We start from the raw sequence: 21773 nt of genomic DNA, 5'->3' as shown, positions 1-21773 counted from the left end.
TGGTATAGGAATTTGTGGGAGATTTTACCCTCCGTATATGAGGATAGAGGGTGATTGCAGTATTTTATTTTCACTTGTTTAGGGAAAGCTAGGTTGCACAGTTGATTTGGGGATCAACTTGAATTCAGGAAAACCTAAATTCAAATCTGGCCTGAAATACTTAAAAAAAAATTGTATTTGTATAAATTTGGGCTTTATCAAAACTATTTTTCCCTAGTTTCCTGTTTGCCTTCTAATTTGGGCTACATTAATTTTGTTTGTGCAAAAGATTTTAATTTCATATCATCTAAATTATCTGTTTTACTTCTCATAATCCCCTCTAACTCTTGTTTGCTCATAAACTCTTCTCTTATCCATAAATCTAACAAGTACATTTTCCTATGCTCCCCTAATTTACTTATGATACCACTTTTTTGCCTAAAACATTAATCCATTTTGACCATTTTGGTATACAGTGTGAGATGTCATCTATGCCTAGTCTCTGTCAAACTCCTTTCCAGTTATCCCATTAATTTTTGTTAAATGATGAGTTATTGCCCTAAAAGCTTGAATTGTTAGGTTTATCAAACACTAGATTCCTATGGTCTTTTACTACTATGTATTCTGTATCTAATCTATTCCACTGACCCACCACTCTTTCTTAACCAGTACTGGATTGTTTTGATGATTACTGCTTTTTAATATAGTTGGGAATCTGGTAGGCTGCCTTCCTTAACATTTTTTTCATTGATTTCCTTGATATTTTGAACTATTGTTCTTCCAGATGAGTTTTGTTACTATTGTATCTAACTCTATAAAGCTAATTCTTTGGTAGTTTGATTGGTGTAAACTAACTTAGGTAGAATTGTCATTTTTTATTATATTGCCTTTACCTACCCATAAGCAATTAATATTTCTCTAATCGTTTAGTTACATCTTTATTTCTATGAAAATTGTTTTCCTTGTGTTCATACAATCCCTGGGTCTGTCTTGCCAGGTAGGCTTATTTTATATTGTCTGTAGTTATTAATAGATGGAATTTCTCTTTATTTCCCTTCATGATGGGTTTTGTTGGTAGTATATAGAAATGTTGATGATTTATTTGGGTTTATTTTGTATACTGTAACTTTGCTAAAGTTGTTAATTGCTTCAGTTAGTTTTTTAGTTGATTCTCTAGGTTTCTCTAAATTTACTATCATATCATCTGCAAAGAGTGATGGTTTTGTTTACTCACTGGCAGTTTTTATTCCTTCAGTTTCTTTTTCTTGTCCCATTGCTATACCTAATATTTTTAGTGTTGAATAATAATGGTGATATTGGGCACTCTGGCTTCACTCCTATCTTCTTGGGAAGGTTTCAAGTTCATCCCTATTATAGATGATGCTTGCTTTTTGTTTTGTCAAAGGCTTTTTCTACATCTTTTGAGATAATCCTATGATTTTTGTTGTTTTTGTTATTGATATTAACATTTATGCTGATAGTTTCCTATCAGCATTTTACTAGGTGTAAAATTCAGCTAGTCATAGTGTACAATCTTTATGATGTATTGATGTAATCTCCTTGTTAGTATTTTATTAAAATTTGGTTTTTCTATTTTATTGTTTTTATTCCCTGAAACAAGCTTTTAATTTTATTTAGTATTAATTTTTCAAAAAAAAATTCAATTTCATTAATCTCTTGATTGATTTTCAGTATTTCTATTTGGGTGCTTAATTGGAGATTTTTAATTTGTTCGTTTTCTAATTTTGTTTTTAGTTGCATGCCTAATTAATTGCTCTGCTCTTTCCTTTATTGATATAAGCATTTAGGAATATAAGTTTTCCTCTACATGCTGCTTTGTCTGTATCCAACAAATTTTGTGAGTGTTTCCTCACTGTTGTCATTCTCTTTAATTCAGTTGTTTTTTCTATTTGTTCTTTGACCCATTCATTCTTTAGGATTAGTTTATTTAGTTTCCAACTGGCTTTTAATCTATGCTTCCAAGGTCTTTTTTTGAATGTACTTTTTATTGTATTATGATCTGAAATTTAATATTTAATGCATTTAATATATCTGCTTTTCTGCATTTGGTTGTGAGGTTTTTCTGCCCTAACACATGGTCAAGTTTTATGAAGGCACCATTTACAGCTGAGAAAAAGGTATTCTATTCCCATTCAGTTTTCTTCAAAAATCTATCATATCTAACATTTCTAAGACAATCCCTATTCATCTCCTTGACTTCTTACTTATTTTATGGGTAGATTTATCTAGATCTCAGAGGGGAAAGTTGAGGTCCCCCACTAGAATAGTTTTACTGTCAATTTCCTCCTGTAATTTAACTTTTCATTTAAGATTTTGGATGCTATACCATTTGGTGCATATGTTTAGTACTGATGATACATAGTTGTGTGTGGTTCCCTGCTAATCCCTTTTAATTACATCTGTTTTTGCTTTTGCTTTGTCTGAGATCATGATTGTCACCTCTAACTTTTTTTTTTTTAAAGTGAGGCAGTTGGGGGGTTAAGTGACTTGCCCAGGGTCACACAGCTAGTAAGTGTTAAAGTGTCTGAGGCCAGATTTGAACTCAGGTACTCCTGACTCCAGGGCCGGTGCTCTATCCCCTGTGCCACCTAGGTGCCCAACCCCTAACCTTTTTACTTCAACTGAAGCACAGTAGATTCTGCTCCAGACCCTTATTTTAACTCTGTGTATTTGTGTCTTTCTCTGTTTCAAGTGGTTTCTTGTAAATAACAATGTTGGATTCTTGTTTCTAATCCGTTCTGCTGTCTGCTTAAATTTTATGGGTGAGTTCTTCCTGTTCAGATTCACAGTTATGATGTCTAACTATGCATTTCCTTCCATCCTAGTTTTCTTCTGTTTATTCTTCTCTCTCTCTCTCTCTCTCTCTCTCTCTCTCTCTCTCTCTCTCTCTCTCTCTCTCTCTCCTGTCCCTACTCTAAAGTTGGTTTTGCTTCTGACCATTGCATTCTTTTGTTAACCACCTCTTTTCTCATATCCCCTTCTGCTCCTGCTTGCCTGTTTCATTAAGATAGATTTCTTTTATCAGTTGAGTATGTGCACACGCATGCCTGTATGTGTGTGTGCATTTTCCCTTTATGAACCAATTTCTCTGGGAGTGAGGTTCATGCATTTATACCCCACTCCCAATTTCCCCTCCATTTAAAGAGCTCTTCCTTGCATACCTCTTTTATGTGAGATAATTTAAATTCTTTCTTCAATCTATTTTCCAGGTCAGTTGTTTTTCTATTGAGATATTTTACATTTTCTTCTATTTTTTCTTTCTTTTGTCTTTGTTTTATTATTTCTTGACATCTTATGGAGTCATTAGCTTCCACTTGCTGAGTTCTAATTTTTAAAGTATTATATTCTCCAGTGAGCTTTTGTAGCTCTTTTTCTATTCTGCCAATTCTGTTTTTATTTATTTTTTTGTTTTGTTTTGTCTTGTTTTTTGGTGAAGCAATTGAGCTTAAGTGACTTGCCTAGCGTCACACAGCTAGTATCAAGTGTATAAGGTTTGTAAGGGGCTAAAATTCTAGCTATGATGTCTAAAATCTAATGAGTGGTTGCCTTAAATTAGAAAACATATAGCACCAATCTTTGGGCATAAAGTATATTAGGGGTAAGTAAATAGAAACATGTGGACTAAGTATGAAATTTGCTTGCTCTCCCTATCCTGCCTGTCTCTTGCTCCCCAGCCGAAGCCTCCCCCGGAAAGCCCACTTCCATCCTTGACTTCTTCTAGAAGCTTCCTGAGAAACTGGAAACAGGGCCGTTCACACACACAACTCCAAGCTAATCGGCTGGTAGCTCTGATTGACAGGTTCCACAGGTGGTTCTATATGTGTAACTTCTAGATGCCGGGTAACTTCCAGACACTAAAGTTACATGGTTTCTAAATCACATGCTTTCTCCTCATGGCAGAGCTTCCCTGTGATATCTTTCCAAGCAGGGGGTGTCATTCCAATTTTCACAGGTTGGATTGAACTGAGGTCCTCCTGACTCGATGGCCGGTGCTCTATCCACTGTGCCACTTAGCTTCCCCCAATTCTGCTTTTTAAATAATTGTTTTCATCAGTGAGTTTTGCACCTCCTTTTCCATTTGGCCAGTTTTGTTTTGATTTTTTTAGATATTACTTTAATTGATTTTTTTTTGGTACCTCTTTTACTAAAGTATTCATTATCTTCATATTTTTTCCTTTGCTTTCATTTCTTTTAATAATTTTTCTTCTATCACTGATTCTTGAAAATCATTTATTCACTTTTTCCAGGAATTCTTGTGTCCAGTTCAGATTTTTCTTTGATGCCTTTACTTAGAGCTCATTTGACTTCATTTTCTTCTGAATTTGTGTCTTGATCATTCTTGTCAGGATAGTCGATTTTTATGACCAGTTTTTGTTGTTGTTGTTTGCACATTTTCCCACTCTATTTCTTGATTTGGAATTTCGCGTTAAAAGTTGGGCTTCATTCCTGCTTTGAGAGGCAAGAAGGAGAGGGAGAGTACTATCTTAATCTCCAGGCTTTTTGAACTCCTGATTTCAGAGCTAGTTGTGGTTTTTCAGAAGTTTTGGGTGCTTCTAGAATGCTGTGATCTAAGGGAGAGGTGTGGTCATTGCTTTGCATTCCAGTCCTTTGGACTGGACCCTGCTCCTCAGGGTCCTTCCTACCTTGGAACCAGAAATGATACTGCCCTCAGGACTCCCACTTTCTATTCATCAAAAGTTCTCCTCTCTGCCCTTGAGGTATGACCTAGAAGTGGGTATAAGCCATTCTTTTTGCTTCTCTTTTGCTTCTGTGCCCATAATTAGCAAGGGTTACCCCGTCATCTTTTTCTGACCAGTTGCAAGTCCCCTTACCATCTCTAATTTGAGCACTCCTGAAGCTGCTTCTACTTCTTTCACCACTGGTGTTATATTCTCATGGACTCTGGGCTAGCCTCTGTCCCTGAGTGGCAGATTTCTTTCTAAACTTTTAAGTTGTTTTGAGCTGGAAGAATGTGTTAGTCAGACCTTTTATTGTCTCTGCCACTCCTAAATTTGAATTCAGATGTTATTTTAAAGTTGTTTGGAGAGCTTGGCTGAGTGCTTCTCTACTCTACTATCGTGGCTCTACCCCCCAAAATCCTGGGGCATTTATTAGCTTGGTGACCCTGGGCAAGTCACTTATCCTCTGTTTGCCTCAGTTTCTTCCAGTGTAAAATGGTCATAGCAATAACATTTATCTTCCATGATTATTGTGAGGGTAAAATAATATTTGTAAAGTATTTTATAAACCCTAAAGCACTGTAGAAATGCTAGTCGTTAATATTTTTCGTTTTTCTTTCCCAGTTATATACTTCATTATTTGAATGATTATTCCTGTGTGGTCTCTTGGTAGGGGGGAAAAAACCAAACTTGGGTCATATTTACATAATTCTGGTTATCCCAAATATATCACACTAAATCTGGGGTAGCTGTGGCATCAAAGGAGAACTTTATTATTTAAGGAAAAACTTTTGAATAAAAGCAAATAAGAATAAGAGCAAACATGGCATAGGTTTTCTATCATTTGAAATATTAAAGAAAAATCTGGATTTTTAAAGATACTTTTGAATATATTGTAGAAAGATTTTATTTTATGTTATGTATTTTTCTAGATAGTTGTGGAAATGTATTCTAACTATGATATCCTGTATTCTGATTCTGTAGCCTGACATTATAGACCTTCCATAATGGCTTCCATCTACCTCTATACCTTTCCTCATACTGCTCCTATCTGGGCAAAGAGATAGATGATAGTATGAGAGAGAATGATGGAAAGCGGGTATCAAGTGAGTGGGTTTTTTATGAGATAATCATAATAATAAACTGTTAGTATGTTTCTTTCACTTAAAGTTTTGGGAAATGTTTTACAAATATTATTTTATTTATGCTCAACACTGGGAGGTAGGTGCTATTATTTATAGTTTAAGAGACTGAGCAATGGAGAGTTAGGTACTTATTTATGTTAGAGTTAGACATCTAGTCAGTGTCTCAGACAGGATTTGCCCCCAGTTCTTTCCATCTTTAGATCCAGCACTCTGTACATTGTGCTGCCTAGCTGTGAAAATGGAGGAAACATGGGCATATTTGTACGCAGAAGGGAAGGAACCAGTAGGTAGGGAGAAGTTGAAGATAAGAGGAATGGAGTTGCTAAAGGGGGTAGTCTGTTGGAGAAAAGGGAAAGGCATGGGGGACCCATGGTGCATGTAAGGATTTTGGCTTTGGCAAGTAGAGCTATCTATTCATCTGAGACTATAGTGAATGAATAAATTAATCAATGTAAAACCAACAATTAAGTGTTCACCAGGCACTTGGACATGTAGGAGTAGATGTCAGGAGAGACTAGGGTCATTGCCGTTCTTTAGGATTGGTAAGTAATCTCATCCACTTTTGAGTTTTCCAAATTTGCAGGCATATTGAGTGCAGCGCTTTAACAGAATCATTTTTTTTAGGATTTTAAAAAGTCAGCTGGAATTCCTTCACCTCCACCAGCCTTACTATTAGTAATGCTTCCTAAGGCCACTTGGTTTCACTCTCCAGGAAGTCTGGCTCTAGATCAGTAACCACACCATCCAGGTTATCAGATGTTTTGTATTAGTGATGTTAAGATCTTTCTTGTATGGTTCTTCTGTGTATTCTTGCCACTTCCTATTAATCTCTTCTATTTCTTTTAAGTTTCTACCTCTTTTTTTGTCTTTTGTCATGCCCATTTTTGCACCAAACATTCCACTGATATCTCTGATTTTTTTGAAGAGATCTCTTGTGTTTCCTATTCTATGGTTTTGTTCTTGTTGTTGGTGGTGGGTTTTTTGTTTTGTTTTGTTTTTTTGCTTTGCCCATTTAAGAAAAGCTTCTTATCTCTCTTATCTCTCCTTGTTGTTTTCTGGAATTCTGCATTCATTTGGGTATGTCTTCCCCTTTCTCTTTTACCTTTTTTGCTTTCCTTATTTCGATATATATATGTGTAAAGCCTGGTCAGAGAGCAATTTTGCTTTTTTGCTCTTCTTATTCTTTGGAATGTTTTTTGGTGCTGCCTCCTGTACAGTATTGTGAATCACTGTCCATAGTTCTTCAGACATTTTATCTAGGAGACCTAATCTCTTAAATCTATTTAGCATCTTCACTTCATATTCTTTCATTTTAATTTTTTGGGGGGCAAGGCAATGAGGGTTAAGTGACTTGCCCAGGGTCACACAGCTAGTAAGTGTCAAGTGTCTGAGTCTGGATTTGAACTCAGGTCCTCCTGAATACAGAACTGGTGCTTTATCCACTGCACCACCTAGCTTCCCCCTCCACTTCATATTCTTAAGGGATTTTAATTAGGTTATATCTATGTAGTCTAAAGGTTTTCCCTACTTTCTTCAGTTTACGTTTGAATTTTACAGTAAGATACTCATAATCTGAGCCACAGTCACCTTTGGGTCTTGTTTTAACTGACTGTATAGAGCTTCTCCACCTTTAGCTGTAAAGTATATATATAATCAGTGTGATGATATACAGTGTTGACCATATGGGGATGTCTATGTATAGAGTTGCTGAGAAAAAGTGTTATGAACAGCAAATTAGCTTGAGAAAACTCTATTTATCTCTACCTTGCTTCATTTTGTACTCCAAGGCCAAACCTGTCTGTTATTCCAATTATCTTTTGATTTTCTACTTTATTATTCCAGTTCCCTATGATGAATATGAAATCTTTTTTTTGGTGTTCTTTTTAGAAGATGTTTTACATCTTCATTGAACTGATCAACTTTGGCCTCTTCTACATCAGTGGTTAGAGCATATTACTATGATGCTGAAAAGTTTGTTTTGGATTTGAACAGATATCATTCTGTCATCTTTGAGATTATTGCCCAGTACTGCTTTTCTCACCCTTTTATTAACTATCAGGGCTACTCCATTTTTTTTTCTAAAGGAGTCTTGCCCACAGTAGTATATGCAGTGATAACCTGCTTAAAAATAGTTGTGCATCAGTACTAGATGATCATGTATTAGATAAAAACATAATTGCAGAGACTCTTTGGAATATTGATGGTTTATTCTGGGTGTCCTGTTTAGTTTCAGCTGTTTATTTACAGGAAGGGCATCTTTTAACTCTGATACCAGCTGGATATGACCTGTAAATACAAGTAGACCTCACCATCTATAGGGATTTTCATTTGAACTTGAAGTTTCTGCTAGATCTCCATTGCACTGAACAGTAGTAGAGCACATATCTTCCTCTTTATGCCTTCCCTAATGTTTATGATGAGAGCATCATTGCAGGCAGAAGTCTATTATTAAGTAATCTTGAATGATAATAATTTTGGAACAGGATAGGTCTTTTTTTGGAGGAGAGACTTCAAGTCAGTAATCGCTCTATTGAATCTGATTTATTTATTATAAGTGTTATTTCTATGAAATCTATGTAAATATGCATTTACTAAGCTTTAGAATAAAAAACAATAAGCAGAAAAGGTTCTTTTTCTACATCTTTTCATCTTATGATAAGTGCATTGTAAAATTATGTTTCAAAAAGTTTGCAAATTCCTTGATAATACTCTAATTGAGAGCCTTGTATATGTATATAAATAACTCTCAAAACTGTTGTATAGGTGGACTATAACGTGTTAGTTTTGTTTTTCCTCAAATAGCTAGATGTGTGTACGTATATAAAATAAAAATTATTTTAATGAGCCAATATTAAAAACTTAATATTGTTAATTGCTATAATATTTATAAAATGTTTATAAATTTTTTTACCTTTACATTACCTACATTTCCCCATCAGTCTTCCCTCCCTACCTCCTCCTAGAAATCCATGCCTTATAACAAAGACTTTTTTTTTTAAAAAGAGAATAAATATCTGAAAATTCAATACATCATTAAACTCTCAAATTATCTATGGTGTTCCACACTCATATTCTCCTAACCCTGCAAAGAAGAAGGGGTGAGGTACACTTTTGCATAGGTCTTTTTTTAGAGTAAGCTTGCTCATTATAATTTCATAGCATTCAGTTTTGATTGTTTTGTTGTAATTTCCATTTATATTATTAAACATTTTGTATATTGTTTTTCTGTTTCAGCTTACTTTGCTTTGCATTATTTCATATAAGCTTTTCCATGTGTTTCTATATACACCATGCTCTAGTGCCATTTTAGTCTCCTATTGGGATTTGAAACTAATATGCAAGTTCAAGTATAGTAGCTCTACTGTCCTTGGTGGTGAAAATATTGTGTTATAAAAAACTTTTGCAGATCTTTTTCATTTTTCTTCTTTTTTTCCCCTCATTCCACAGCTTCGCTTAATCATCCTCAGGATGGCATTGCCTTGTTTCTCTTAGGTCTCTCCCAAACATTTATTTAAACTGGATTTGCCCTCTACGGATTCTCTCTGCCTTATGAGATGATATTGTACATAAATGTGCATCATCTGTTTCCCTAAGTTTTTATAAAGAAATTTTGGGGTTTTTTTCCTATATCACTTATGTCTTTGGCTACCATTACTCTCTACTTGGCAAGTTAGTTAAGTGTTTGCTAAGTAAAGGAAGCTTCTTAGACTCCTTTTTTTCCCTTCTTATGGCAATTATTCGTCATCGCCCAAATTTTTTTCATATTATTTACGTTGATATCATTTCTTCTGTTTATGCTTATCTTTCATTACCAGTAACTTGTTTAATTCATGATTCAGGTGTTTTGGTTGCATACTTTTCCCCATTTTTTCTTATTATTCTGTTCTTTCTATTAAAAAGTCTACACTCAGCTGATTCCAGAGTGGTTCCCACATCAGCAAAGATTATTTTTGTTGTGATATAATTGTTTACTTGTGTCCAATGCTTGTCAACTTTTCACAAAGAAAACATTCATGATGTATGTTGATTATCTTGCTTACAAGCCTTTCACTTTTCCTATTCCTTCATCTTGACTTACTTATACTTTGATAAATTAGATGTTCCAAAACTTTTTCCCCTTTTGCTTTAAACACGTGAAATAACAAAGTTCATTTTGTTTTAATTAGGAGGTTCTTATGAGGTTTATTGAATATTTCTTCATCCTTTCCAACCAGTGTTGGTGCATTAAAAACAATTTTTATTTCAAATAGTCTTTTACAAAATGTTATGAATACCACATAATATACCAGGTTACTCTAGGTTTGAAAAAGTAAGAAAATGGTACATCCTGGAAAATATTAGATGAGGTAGTTTAATGTTGTTTCTTGGCAAGTTTCTTGTATATATGATTATGGATTTAGATGTGAAAGGGCTTTTGGAGTCTTATGTAGTCATTTAGGTATTAGATGTAGAGCTTTTAGGGCATTGAAAAGCCATCTATCTAGTACACTTCTTTCCTTTGCAGGTTTGAGTCTTTTCTGACTCTGGATCCTTATACTTTTTCTTCTTTGCCACATTGTCATTTCTATGATTAATCAAGCGTGTATTCATTAAGTAGCTCCTATATACCAGGCACAGATAATACAAATATGAAGAATAAAACAATCTTTACTATCATTTCTAGCCAGGGAAAATAAGTACATATATCCAAGTACAAATTATTAAATGAATGATTTGTCAGTATGTTTATAAACAATATAATGTCTTCAGTAAGAATAAATCGGGGAGAATGACAGTTTTTTTTTTTAATTTGTAGATCAGGAAAGCAAAATAGAAATAAATTTTGGAGTTATCTTGTGATTGATGCAAAGGATAAGAAAGGAAGGTTAACCTGACCTAAAAAGCTTTACAAAGACTGACTAATGTGCTAAAACTGGTATCAGGAATAATCATGTCTCTCTTCAGGGGAAAAAGTTTACTTGTAAATAACAAGTGTTTCAATAGGCCATATGATGCTATGTTTGTGTGTATATACAAACTGGTATGGATCTCTGATCTCATTGTTGTAGGGAACTGCCAGTGAGGAAATTATCTCAAAGTGTAGATTGGCAACTGCAATGAAATTTTTAGTTACTGAGAATTGACTGGGAGGGCAGCTAGGTGGTACAGTGAATAAAGCACCAGCCCTGGATTCAGGAGTACCTGAGTTCAAATGTGGCCTTAGACACTTGACACTTACCAGCTGTGTGAGCCTGGGCAAGTCACTTAACCCTCATTGCCCCACCAAAAAGAAAGGAAAAAAAAAAAGGATTGACTGGGACATTAAGAGAGATTAAGTTGCCTCTCTTAGCACACAGTCAATCACATAAGGTGAGAAAAGTCTCCCTGACTGTATCCACAATTCCACACTATTTTTGTATATTTTCTGATGAAAAAAATGAGCAAGATACAAATTATATTTATTAATTTGGAGGGCAGTTACAAAGTCTAATAGCATAATAGAAGTAATATCTTTAAGAAGGCATAAAACTTTGTTAATTATTATTTTAGATTTTTTTTATAATACCTGCAAAAGGATTTTTCTCCCCATATTAGTTTGAAACATGTATTTTTATTTCTCCATATTCATAAAAAATGTTCATTTATCAGTGACCGAGCTTTGTGCCTAGTGGGTTCTAAATAAATATTTGAATGAATGCCTTGGCATTAACTTAAATCTGTGCTGAAGATTTCACGTTTTTCTGAGAATATTATTCAGCCAAATAAATTCTTTAGAATTTGCTTTTTAATGTATTATCTTTTATAAAACTTATATTATTATTGTAACACTATAATAACATAAAGTTTATTTTTTGTGTTTCATAAGAATATTTTTAAATTATTTCTCCATTTTCTTTTAACACTAATAGTTTTATCTTACTACATTTTTCCTATACTAGAATGTGCTGCTTTTAAAATTTGCTCAAATTTTATTTTATTTAATGGCCATGTCCTTGGCACATTATATATTCATCTAGCATAAAATCACTTATTTGAAATTTTTTTTTAACAGGAAGATAGTGATCCACCCATTCATGAAAGTCTCAGCATAGAAAATACATTATGGGCAAGCACGGTTGTTGCTTCAGGTGAGAAATATTTTGTACATTTACATTTGTATTCACATACAAAGATGGTGCAACAAGGGTGAAATTGTGTATGGGTGTGGAAGAGACCTTGATAGTGTGTCTTCTGCTATTCTGCAAGATTTCATGCCATACTGCATTTTCTTTGCTGCTATTTGCCTAGTTCTGGAAAATTATAATGTGGCTGTATCTGTTGTCTTGTCAGTTCTTATTAAAAGGTCCACTTTGTTGTTGATGGCAGCTAGCATAGTGTCAGTCACCCAGAGAACAATCAGTAATTGTCACTTGGTGATTATAATAGCATATTAGTAATTTTATCAACTTCAGTTGCTTTTCAGAAGTCTGGGGTGATCTACTGCATTATTTTGTGTACATCATTTAACATTATTTTTCTTAAAATGTCAGGTTTGGCATGTCATACCTCTACTTGAGTATTTAGAATGCTCTCCTAATGCTTACTGCATCAAATTTAAAACCCTCCCACCAGTATTTCAGCTTTCTCTCAAATGGACTCTCTATACTTAGTCATCCTGATTTTTTTAATACTCTCCCAACCTTCCATTCTTCTTATATCAACTTCTTTTCTATCTCCTAACATATAGCACTTAGTTTTTTCCTCTGTACATTTGCTCATTCTTATCTTAGACTTTTCTTATTTTTCTTCTCTACCATCTTCTTCATGAAGGTTTCTTTATTTAACATCACCTCATAATAATTTTTAGACTCAGAGGACCATATATCTGAAGTTGAGAGAAGACTCACAGGTCATCTGATCCAACCTCCTCTTTTTATAGATGGGGAAACTGAGGTTCATTGTGGTTGAGTGACTTCCCTAAGTTCTCACAGATAATAAGTTAAGAGAACTGAGTTTTGAACTCATGTCCTTTACCAAGTTCAATGCTCTTTCAACTACAGCAAACCGATTTTTCATGTCTGAATTTCAAGGTCAATAATAGAATGCATAAATTTGGAGATTTCAGTGAAACTTTTCATTACTGACCTTAATTCACTTATAGATTTTGATGGTGATTAGGTAATCTCCTAAACCACCGTTATCAAATACGAAGCCCTGAGTTTGATCCAACAAAATTAAAATGTACTTGGGAAATATTTAACAAAATAGGTAAAAATACAGTAGACCATAATATTAATATGTGGTTTTCTAAGTCAGTCTATGACCCACATAGTTTTGTGACCCCCATTTGTATTTGTGTTTGATTCTACTGCCCTAAACAGTTAATTGTAAATATTATAATTAATTGTATTTCTCCCTAATAATGATATCTCCAAGAAAAATTGCATGTAAGCTTACTTATTAGCAACTATATATTTATGAATAATACATTTTATATCCATCCTTTCTATGAGAGTGAGTTATTGGGTTTTTCCCCAAATACTTAAAACCTGAAATTTCATGTGAAGATAGTGCTCCCTTAAAGCTGGATTCTATTTATTTTTGCGACCTTATTAAGTGTTGAATACTGAAATTAGATGGAAAGTGAAAACTCAGGATACATTTTATAAAGTTTTTTAGTCATGACGATCACCTTTCTTCCAGTACTTGTTTCAGACAGACAGAGAAATATTTTAAAAGCAAGCAATTCCTGAACCCTCTCCCTTTACGTAGCACTTTTTATTAGAAAGCGTATACCCTTATTAGATTCTTATTTAATGTACACAAAAAGCATGTGTAATAGATGGGATAAATGTTGCTATCTCTATTTTAGAAGTAAAATCAGAGATAATAAAGTTTCTTACCTAAGGAAATACAGATATTAACTCAGAGAGATAAGACTAAATAGAACTCTAGTACCATGAGATAGAATCTGCAGTATCCTCAAGTCAAACTAAATAATCTACAATAGATAAATAGATAGCATAGTCCATAGTGTTCTGGACTTATGGTTCAGAAGACCTGAGTTCAAATTCTGCCTCAGATGTTTACTTAACTCTGTGATTCTGGGCAAATCAATCTCTCTTAGCCTTTCTTTATTTGTAAAATGAGGCTGATAAATAATATGTACCTTTCAGGGTTATTGTGAGGATCAAATGAGATAAAGTATGTAAACTAATTTGTAAAGCTAAAAATGCTAGCTATTCTTGTTAATAAAAAATGTTAGTTTTTATTGCTATTGTTTTAATTATTATTATTATAGACCAATCCCCCAACTCCAATTTCTGGAAAAGCTGAGTTTTTCTATACTTCAGTATGAAGACAAGATGAGGTACAAATTGCAAAACTACAATCACCTGGCATTATAATACAGATGTCTGCTATGAACAGCTGTTTTATGTTGAACCAAATGTTTGCAGGTGAAAATGTGCATAGATACAGTGAAACAAAGATAAAAATCCATTTTTCTTGCCTAACCAATATGGAGACTATTTCCTTACAAGTTGATGCAGATGATAGCTAAATTTATAGCAGAAGTATAATAAGTATACCTCATTTAGGGCAATTTCTGTATTCCTACTTGATATTCTGGCATAACAGTAAAGTTGGACCCCCCCCCCATCTTTTAAGCTCTGTTAATGCTAAATCACCTTAGAAGGGCTTGGCATACTGACAAATACACTAACAGATACTCTCCTCTGTATGCATTTATCTTCATGGAGAGATATCATTGAGCATTTTCTTGGAGTCCTTAGTGAAGTAATTAGCTGAACAGGGATGAGGAGTGAGAAAGCATCCATACCTATGGGTTTCTCTTTCTAACTTGTCTAGCTCTCCTTCCTTAGTGAGTAGTAGTCTTTGGAGTGGTAAGTAATTCAATTTAACTGGAACAGATTAAAAATCATTGTTCTGAAAGAAAGCTGGAAAGGCTCATTGTAGTCAATTTTCAAAGAACTTTGAATACCAGGCTAAGGAGTTTGACTTTATACCTTAGACAATAGGAACCCATTGAAGGTTTTTTTTTGTTTGTTTGGTTTTGTTTGTTGTTGTTGTTGTTGTTTGGGGGGGGGGGGGTTGAGGTGTTTAAGCAGAGGAATTCCGTGATCAAAATAGTGGTTTAGGAAGATTATTCAGGCAGTTGTATGATGAACAGCCACACTATTGATGAGAAATGAAATAATATCTTTAATATGATGTGTTTTCTTAAAAAAAATTTCCTCTGTAATTTTTTTAGGGGTAATATATTTTAAAGGTGATGCTGAGTGTTTTAGAGTTCTATTGGGATATAGGTAACAAACTTTAACTTCTGGAAAACTGATCCCTTTGTAATTATAATTAGCTCAAGTGCCCCATATTGGCATACAGATTACATTATTAGTTTACTTTGCTAGCTTCCTCACACACAGGCCTATTGTCTTATATTGTTTAACAGAAGGAATCATAGATCTAATGCCAAAAGATGAGAAAACCAGTGATCCCTCTAAATATTTGTCAATTACATGGTTATGCACTTTATACAACACATTCACAGCTTATAAATCTAAAAAACTCTAAACATTAAAAAAAATTATCAGTTGTGGAGCAAAAAGGTTAAATGCCAGAAAATCTCAGGGTTATAAAGTGCATCTAATTACTGATTTAGTAATTATCGAATACGCTACTCAAAAGTATTATAACATTTGCCTCACTTTTATTGATTATCACCAAGCTTTTGACTCAGTTCTACATTCATGGTGTGTTTTTAGCCTAAAAATAAGCAAAATAGATTTAAATAAATTGAGAACATCATAATACCCAATGTGTCCATAAAAAACTCTCCTCTGGAAAACACACCACCACCAATATTGTCAAGACCATATAATACATGTTATTTTTACAGAAAATAGTTTAGTCCCATTGTGTTCTTGCTGACCCTTTCATCTATTATCATCTTTCTTAAATGGCAGTAAATATGCCTTCTAAGTTAAAGGGAAATGAACCAAAAAGTCACTCTGACATCCAACCAGATTACTGCACCAAAACCATATATTAAACATTTCTTCCATATCATGGTATTTTTCTCTAATGAAGTTAATATATTATTTGAACTCGATAAATGTATGCATTAAGGAAAGATAAAAACTGAAGCTTGAATCTAGATTTCAAATTGAGCCATGAACAAAGAAAGGTACTACTTATGCATATATTGGTCTCCCCTAGGCAAGATACATCTACTATAAAGCTATTAAGGGGAAAAGGTTGTTCAAATACATTAATAGACTTACTGGTCTCCATAAATCAGATATAAATAGGAAGTACTCATTTAAAGCAGTTAATATCTAGCCAATGCCAATCTTAATATACACTTTTATAAACGTAAAATGAATTGTAATAGATTTACAAAGTATAGTAATAATTACTTATACAATAGTAACAAAATAGAGGGCTCATCTACAGAAGACAGCTATAGAAAGATTGAAACTTCTTTTCTAAAAGATAGGGGGAAGAAGCAGGGGAAGGTAACAAGTATTTATTAAGCACCTACTCTGTGCCAGGCACTTTGCTGGGTGATTTACAAATTTTATCTCATTTGATCCTCACAATCATCCTGTGAGGGAAGTTGCTATTATGATCTTCTTTTTACAGTTGAGGGAACTGAGGAAAGCAGAGTTTAAGAGATTTGCCCAAAGTCACACAGCTATTAAGTGTTCAAGCCTGAATTTGAACTCAGATTTTTCTAACTCCAGGCCCAGTACTCTTTCCACTATACTACCTAGCTAACTACCCACAAAGAAGAAAAGTTTTAGACATCCTTGGAGTATGTGATAAACGAGTCAAAAATTTATAGAAATGCTTTAGGAACAAGTGACTATCACTTTTTTTTTTTTTGGCTATCACTTCAATGAAGGAATTCTCTAAAGTTCTTCCAGATTTCCTCCAAACCAATAGAAAACCACCTTAGAACTACTCTTAAGAACAGGGAAGCAGTTTACCAGCCCACCTTGCCTAGTTGGGAGGGAAGTGAATTCCAAGTGCAGCAGCAGGAGCAGCTAGGCTCATAACAGGGAACCTGAAGCAGGGCTCCAAACCTGGGGCAATCAACCAGTGAGCTCCCTCTTTCTCCCCCCCTTGCAAACCAGCAACCTCCTAGGGAAGTGGGCAGTCTGGGCAGCATAGCAGCCACCCTCTCCTGAAACCCCACCGGCAGCACAAACCTCCAGAGAGGCCTTGACCCCACTGCTAACCAGCAGTAAAGCCCTGCCAAAGGCTGGCCAGTAGGGAGATCCTGCCCCTGGGGCCTACCAGCAGAAAGACTCTTTTTCCATAGCAAATGAACATCAGGGCTCCCCAACACTTAGGCAGATCTGCAACAAAATTATTCCTCCAGGACATACTAACAGAGAAGCCCTGCTAACATAGCAACCCAGCTTCAAGGTACCACCCCTGGGGCAGACCAGCAACAAGATCACTCCTCCAGGGCCAGCCACCAGACTCTGTTAACTATAGCAACCTAGCAGCAGGGCACCACCCCTGGAGAAGGTCAACTCATACCCAGGAAAGGATAAAAGGGAAGACTAGCCCCCCAATGCCAATCAGAAAGGAGGCTTACCCTACAAAGAAAGCAAGCAGCTAAGCCCAGTAAAAGCCACCAAAAAGATATACCAGAAAGACCCAAAGCCTCCACACAAAAACTTGGAACAGTGAAAAATAGAGCCCAAGTCGCATAAAAATATGAAGTTACAAAAAAAAAAAAAAAGGCATAAAAATGAGCAGAAAAAAAAAAAGCTTGACAATAAAAATTTATTATGGTGATAAGGAAGATCAAGGCATAAAACTTAGAGGAAGACAATAGTATCAAAATGGATACAGGTGAAACGTCAAAGAAATTGGTCTCAGGCCCAAAAAGAATTCCTAGAAGAGCTTAAAAAATACTTTAAAAAGCAAATTAGAGTAGAAGGAAAATTGGGAAAAGAAATAAGAATAATGCAAGAAAATCATGAAAAAAGAGTCAATTGCATAGGAAAAGATATACAAAACATGACTGAGAAAAATAACTCCAAGAAAACTAGAATTAGCCAAATGGAAAAGAAAGTTCAAAACATCACTGAAGAAAATAATTCATGAAAAATGAGAATTGAACAAATGGAAACTAATGACTTTTTGAGACATCAAGATACGATAAAATAAAATCAAAAGAGTAAAAAAAAATAGAAGAAAATGTAAAATTTCTCATTGGAAAACAACTGACCTAGAAAATAGATTTAGGAGAGATATTATATGAATTTTTGTACTACCTGAAAACTATGATCAAAAAAAATATCCTGGACAATGTCTTTCAAGAAATTGTCAAAGAAAACTGCCCTGATACATTAGAACCAGAGGGCAAAATAGAAATTGAAAGAATCCACCAATCACCACCTGAAAAAGATCCCAAAATGAAAGCTCCCAAGAACATCATAGCCAAATTGCAAATTTCACAGATGAAGGAGAAAGAATTATAAGTTGCCAAAAAGAAACAATTCAGATATCATGGAACTCCAGCCCAAAATACACAGGATTTGGCAGCGTCCACATTAAAGAACCACAGAGCTTGGAATATGATATACTGGAATGCAAAGGAGTTAGATTTACAACCAAGAATCAGCTACCTAGCAAAATTGAATACAATCTTTCAGGGGGAAAAATGAACATTTAATGAAATATAGAGGACTTTCAAGCATTTCTGACTAAAAGGATAGAACTGAATAAAAAATTTTACCACCAAATACAAGACTCAAGGTAAAAAAAAAAAAACCAAGAAAGAAAAAATATAAAAAATTCAATGTTTAAACTGTTTTTATTTCTATATGATGACAATATTTTGTAAGTATTAACAACTTTATTATAAGAGCAATTAGAAGGATTATATGTAAACAGAGAGTATGGTTATAAGGTGACATTGATGGGACAATACCCCCCCCCCAAAATAAAAGGGTAAGAAAGGGATTGCATGAAAGGAGAAAGGAGCGGGGAAATTGAATGGGATAAACTGTCCCACATAAATGAGGCATGAAAGAACTATTATAATGGAGGGGAAGATGGAAGGGGTTTGGCAAGCAAAGATTAAACCGTACTCTCATCAGAGTTGGTTTAAGAAGGAATAACATACATACTCAGTTGGACTGAGAAATCTATCACCCTATAAGTAAAAAAGGGATGGGCATAACAGAAGGGGAGGGGTTTGATAAAACAGGGGGGGAGATATTGGGGAACACGATGATCAGAAGTAAAAAATTGTGAGGCGGAAATGGATAGAGGGTAAGCAGGGGGGCGGTGATAAACAAGTGAAAATAGCACGGAGGTTAATAAAGTTATCATAACTATAGATGTGAATGGGATGAACTCTCCCTTTAAATGGAAGCAGATAGCAGAATGGATTAAAAACAAAAATCTACAATATGTTGTCTACAAGAAACACATTTGAAGCAGAGACATACAGGATAAACATAAGTGGCTGGAACAGAATCTATTATGCTTCAGCTGAAGCAAAGAAACCAGAGATAACAATCATGATTTCAGACAAAGCAAAAGCAAAAATAGATCTACTTAAAAGAGATGAAGAAGGAAACTATATCTTGCTGAAAGGTACCATACACAATGAAGTCATAGGAATACTTATTGTATATGCACCAAATGGTATAGAATCGAAATTTTTTAAGAAGTTGAGTGAGTTACAGGAGGAAATAGATAATAAAACTATATGGGGGGAAACCTTAAACTTCCCCTCTCAGAACTAGATAAATCTAACCAAAAAATGAATAAGAACAAAGTTAAGGAAATGAATAAAATTCTGGAAAAGTTAGATATGATAGATCTCTGGAGAAAACTAAATGGGAATAGTAAAGAATATATTTTCTTCTCAGCAGAGTGACCTACACAAAAATTGACCATACATTAGCACATAAAAACCTCACAACCAAATGCAGATGAGCAGAAATAATAAACACATCCTTTTCAGATCATAATGTAATCAAAATTATATTCAATAATGAACAATTCAGAGAGAGATTAAAAATTAATTTGAAATTAAATAATCTGATCCTAAAAACAAGTGGGTCAAAGAACAAATCTTAGAAACAATCATGTTAGCTATAGCAATAAGAAAAAGAAATTAAAATAGGTAATGAGGAAACAAAACTACCACTCTTTGCAGATGATATGATGTTATATGTAGAAAATCCTCGAGAATCAACTAAAAAAACTACTTGAAATTAGTAACAATAGCAAAATTGCAGGATACAAAACAAACCCACAGAAATCATCAGCATTTCTATAACCAACAAATTGCAGCAGCAATAGATAGAGAAAATCCATTTAAAATAATTGTAGACAGTATTAAATACTTGGGAGTCTGCCTGCCAAGACAAACCCAGGAACTATATGAACACAACTCTTAAACACTCCTCACACAAATAAAGTCAGATCTAAACAACTGGACAAATATTAATTGCTCATGGGTAGGCCAAGCCAATATAATAAAAATGACAATTCTGCCTAGGTTAATTTATTTATTTAGTGCCATACCAAACTATCAAAAACATTTTATAAATGTAGAAAAAATAATAATACAATTAATCTGGAAGAATGAAAGCTCAAGGATATCAAGGGAATCAGTGAAAAAAAATGTGAAAGAAAGTGGTCTAGCAATACCAGATCTTAACTGTATTATAAAGCAGTAATTATTGAAACAATCTGGTACTGGCTAAGAAATAGAGAGGTGGTTCAGTGGAATAAAATAGGTACAACTTACACTATAGTAAATGATTACAAAAATCTAGTATTTTATAAACCCAAAGATCCAAACTTTTGGAACAAAAACTCATTATTTGACAAAAACTGCTGGGAAAACTGGAAAACAGTATAACAGAAACTAGGTCTCGTCCACCATCTCACACCATATACTAAAATTAGGTTAAAATGGCAACATGATTTACACATAAAGTGGGATACCATGAGCCCATTAAGAGAGCATGTAATAGTTTATCTATCAGATTTATGAACAGGGGAAGAATTTAGGACCAAAGAAGATCAAGAGAGCATTACAAAATGTAAAATAGATAATTATGATTATATAAAATTTAAAAGCTTTTGCACAAACAAAGCTAATGCACTCAAAAGTTATAAGGCAAGAAGAAAATTGGTAAAGAATTTTTGTAGCACATATCTGTGATAAAGCCCTGGTTTCTCAAATATATAGAGAACTGAATCAAATTTACAAAAATACATGTCATTCCCCAATAGGATTTGATCAAGCAGCTTTCAGACAAAGTAATCATAGCTATCTATAGTCATATGAAAAAAATGCTCTAGATCATTCTTCATCAGAGAAATGCAAATTTAAAATACTCTGAGGTACCACTTCACACCCATCACAAAAAGTTAAATATTAGATGTTGGAGCACATGTGGGAAAAACTGGGACACTAATCCACTGTTGGTGGAGTTGTAAAAAGATCCATCCATTCTGGAAAGCAATTTAGAAATATACCCAAAGGGCTATAAAACTATGCATAGCCTTTGAACCAGCAATACCACTGCTAGGTTTATATTCCAAAGACATCCCAAAAAGGAGAAAAGGGACTATTTGTACAATAACATTTCTAGCAGCTCTTTTTGTGGTGGCTAAGAATTGGAAATCAAAGGGATGCCCATCAATTGGGGAGTGTGGTATTTGATGGTGAAGGATTATTACTGTGCTATTAAGAAATGACAAGCAGGATGATTTCAAAAAGTCCTGGAAAGACTTGTATGAACTGATGTCTAGTGAAGAGAGAAGAACCAAGAGAACATTGTGCACAGAGACAGCAATATTGTTTGATGAAGAACTTTGAAAGTCTTAATTATTCTCAACAATACAATGATCTAAGACAATCTCAAAGGAACATACTATCCACCTCCAAAAGAAAGAACTGATACTGATTAAACATAAACTG

The 21773-nt window shown here is 34.2% G+C and overlaps 1 protein-coding gene across 4 annotated transcripts in view; it reads left to right on the top strand.

Annotated features, from left to right (window-relative positions):
* Positions 1-21773, top strand: part of ATP9B (ATPase phospholipid transporting 9B (putative)) — a 459610-nt gene that overhangs the window by 213201 nt on the left and 224636 nt on the right. For all 4 annotated transcript variants that reach the window (XM_043972858.1, XM_043972842.1, XM_043972850.1 and 1 more), the window contains exon 10: positions 11856-11931. In XM_043972858.1, the coding sequence (XP_043828793.1) occupies positions 11856-11931 (76 nt within the window). The remainder of the gene's footprint in view (positions 1-11855; positions 11932-21773) is intronic.

This window comes from Dromiciops gliroides, chromosome 1, assembly GCF_019393635.1.
Source record: "Dromiciops gliroides isolate mDroGli1 chromosome 1, mDroGli1.pri, whole genome shotgun sequence".
Classification (NCBI taxonomy): Eukaryota; Metazoa; Chordata; class Mammalia; order Microbiotheria; family Microbiotheriidae; genus Dromiciops; species Dromiciops gliroides.
The sequence above is the reverse complement of the archived record's forward strand: the minus strand, read 5'-3'. Positions and strand labels throughout refer to the sequence as shown.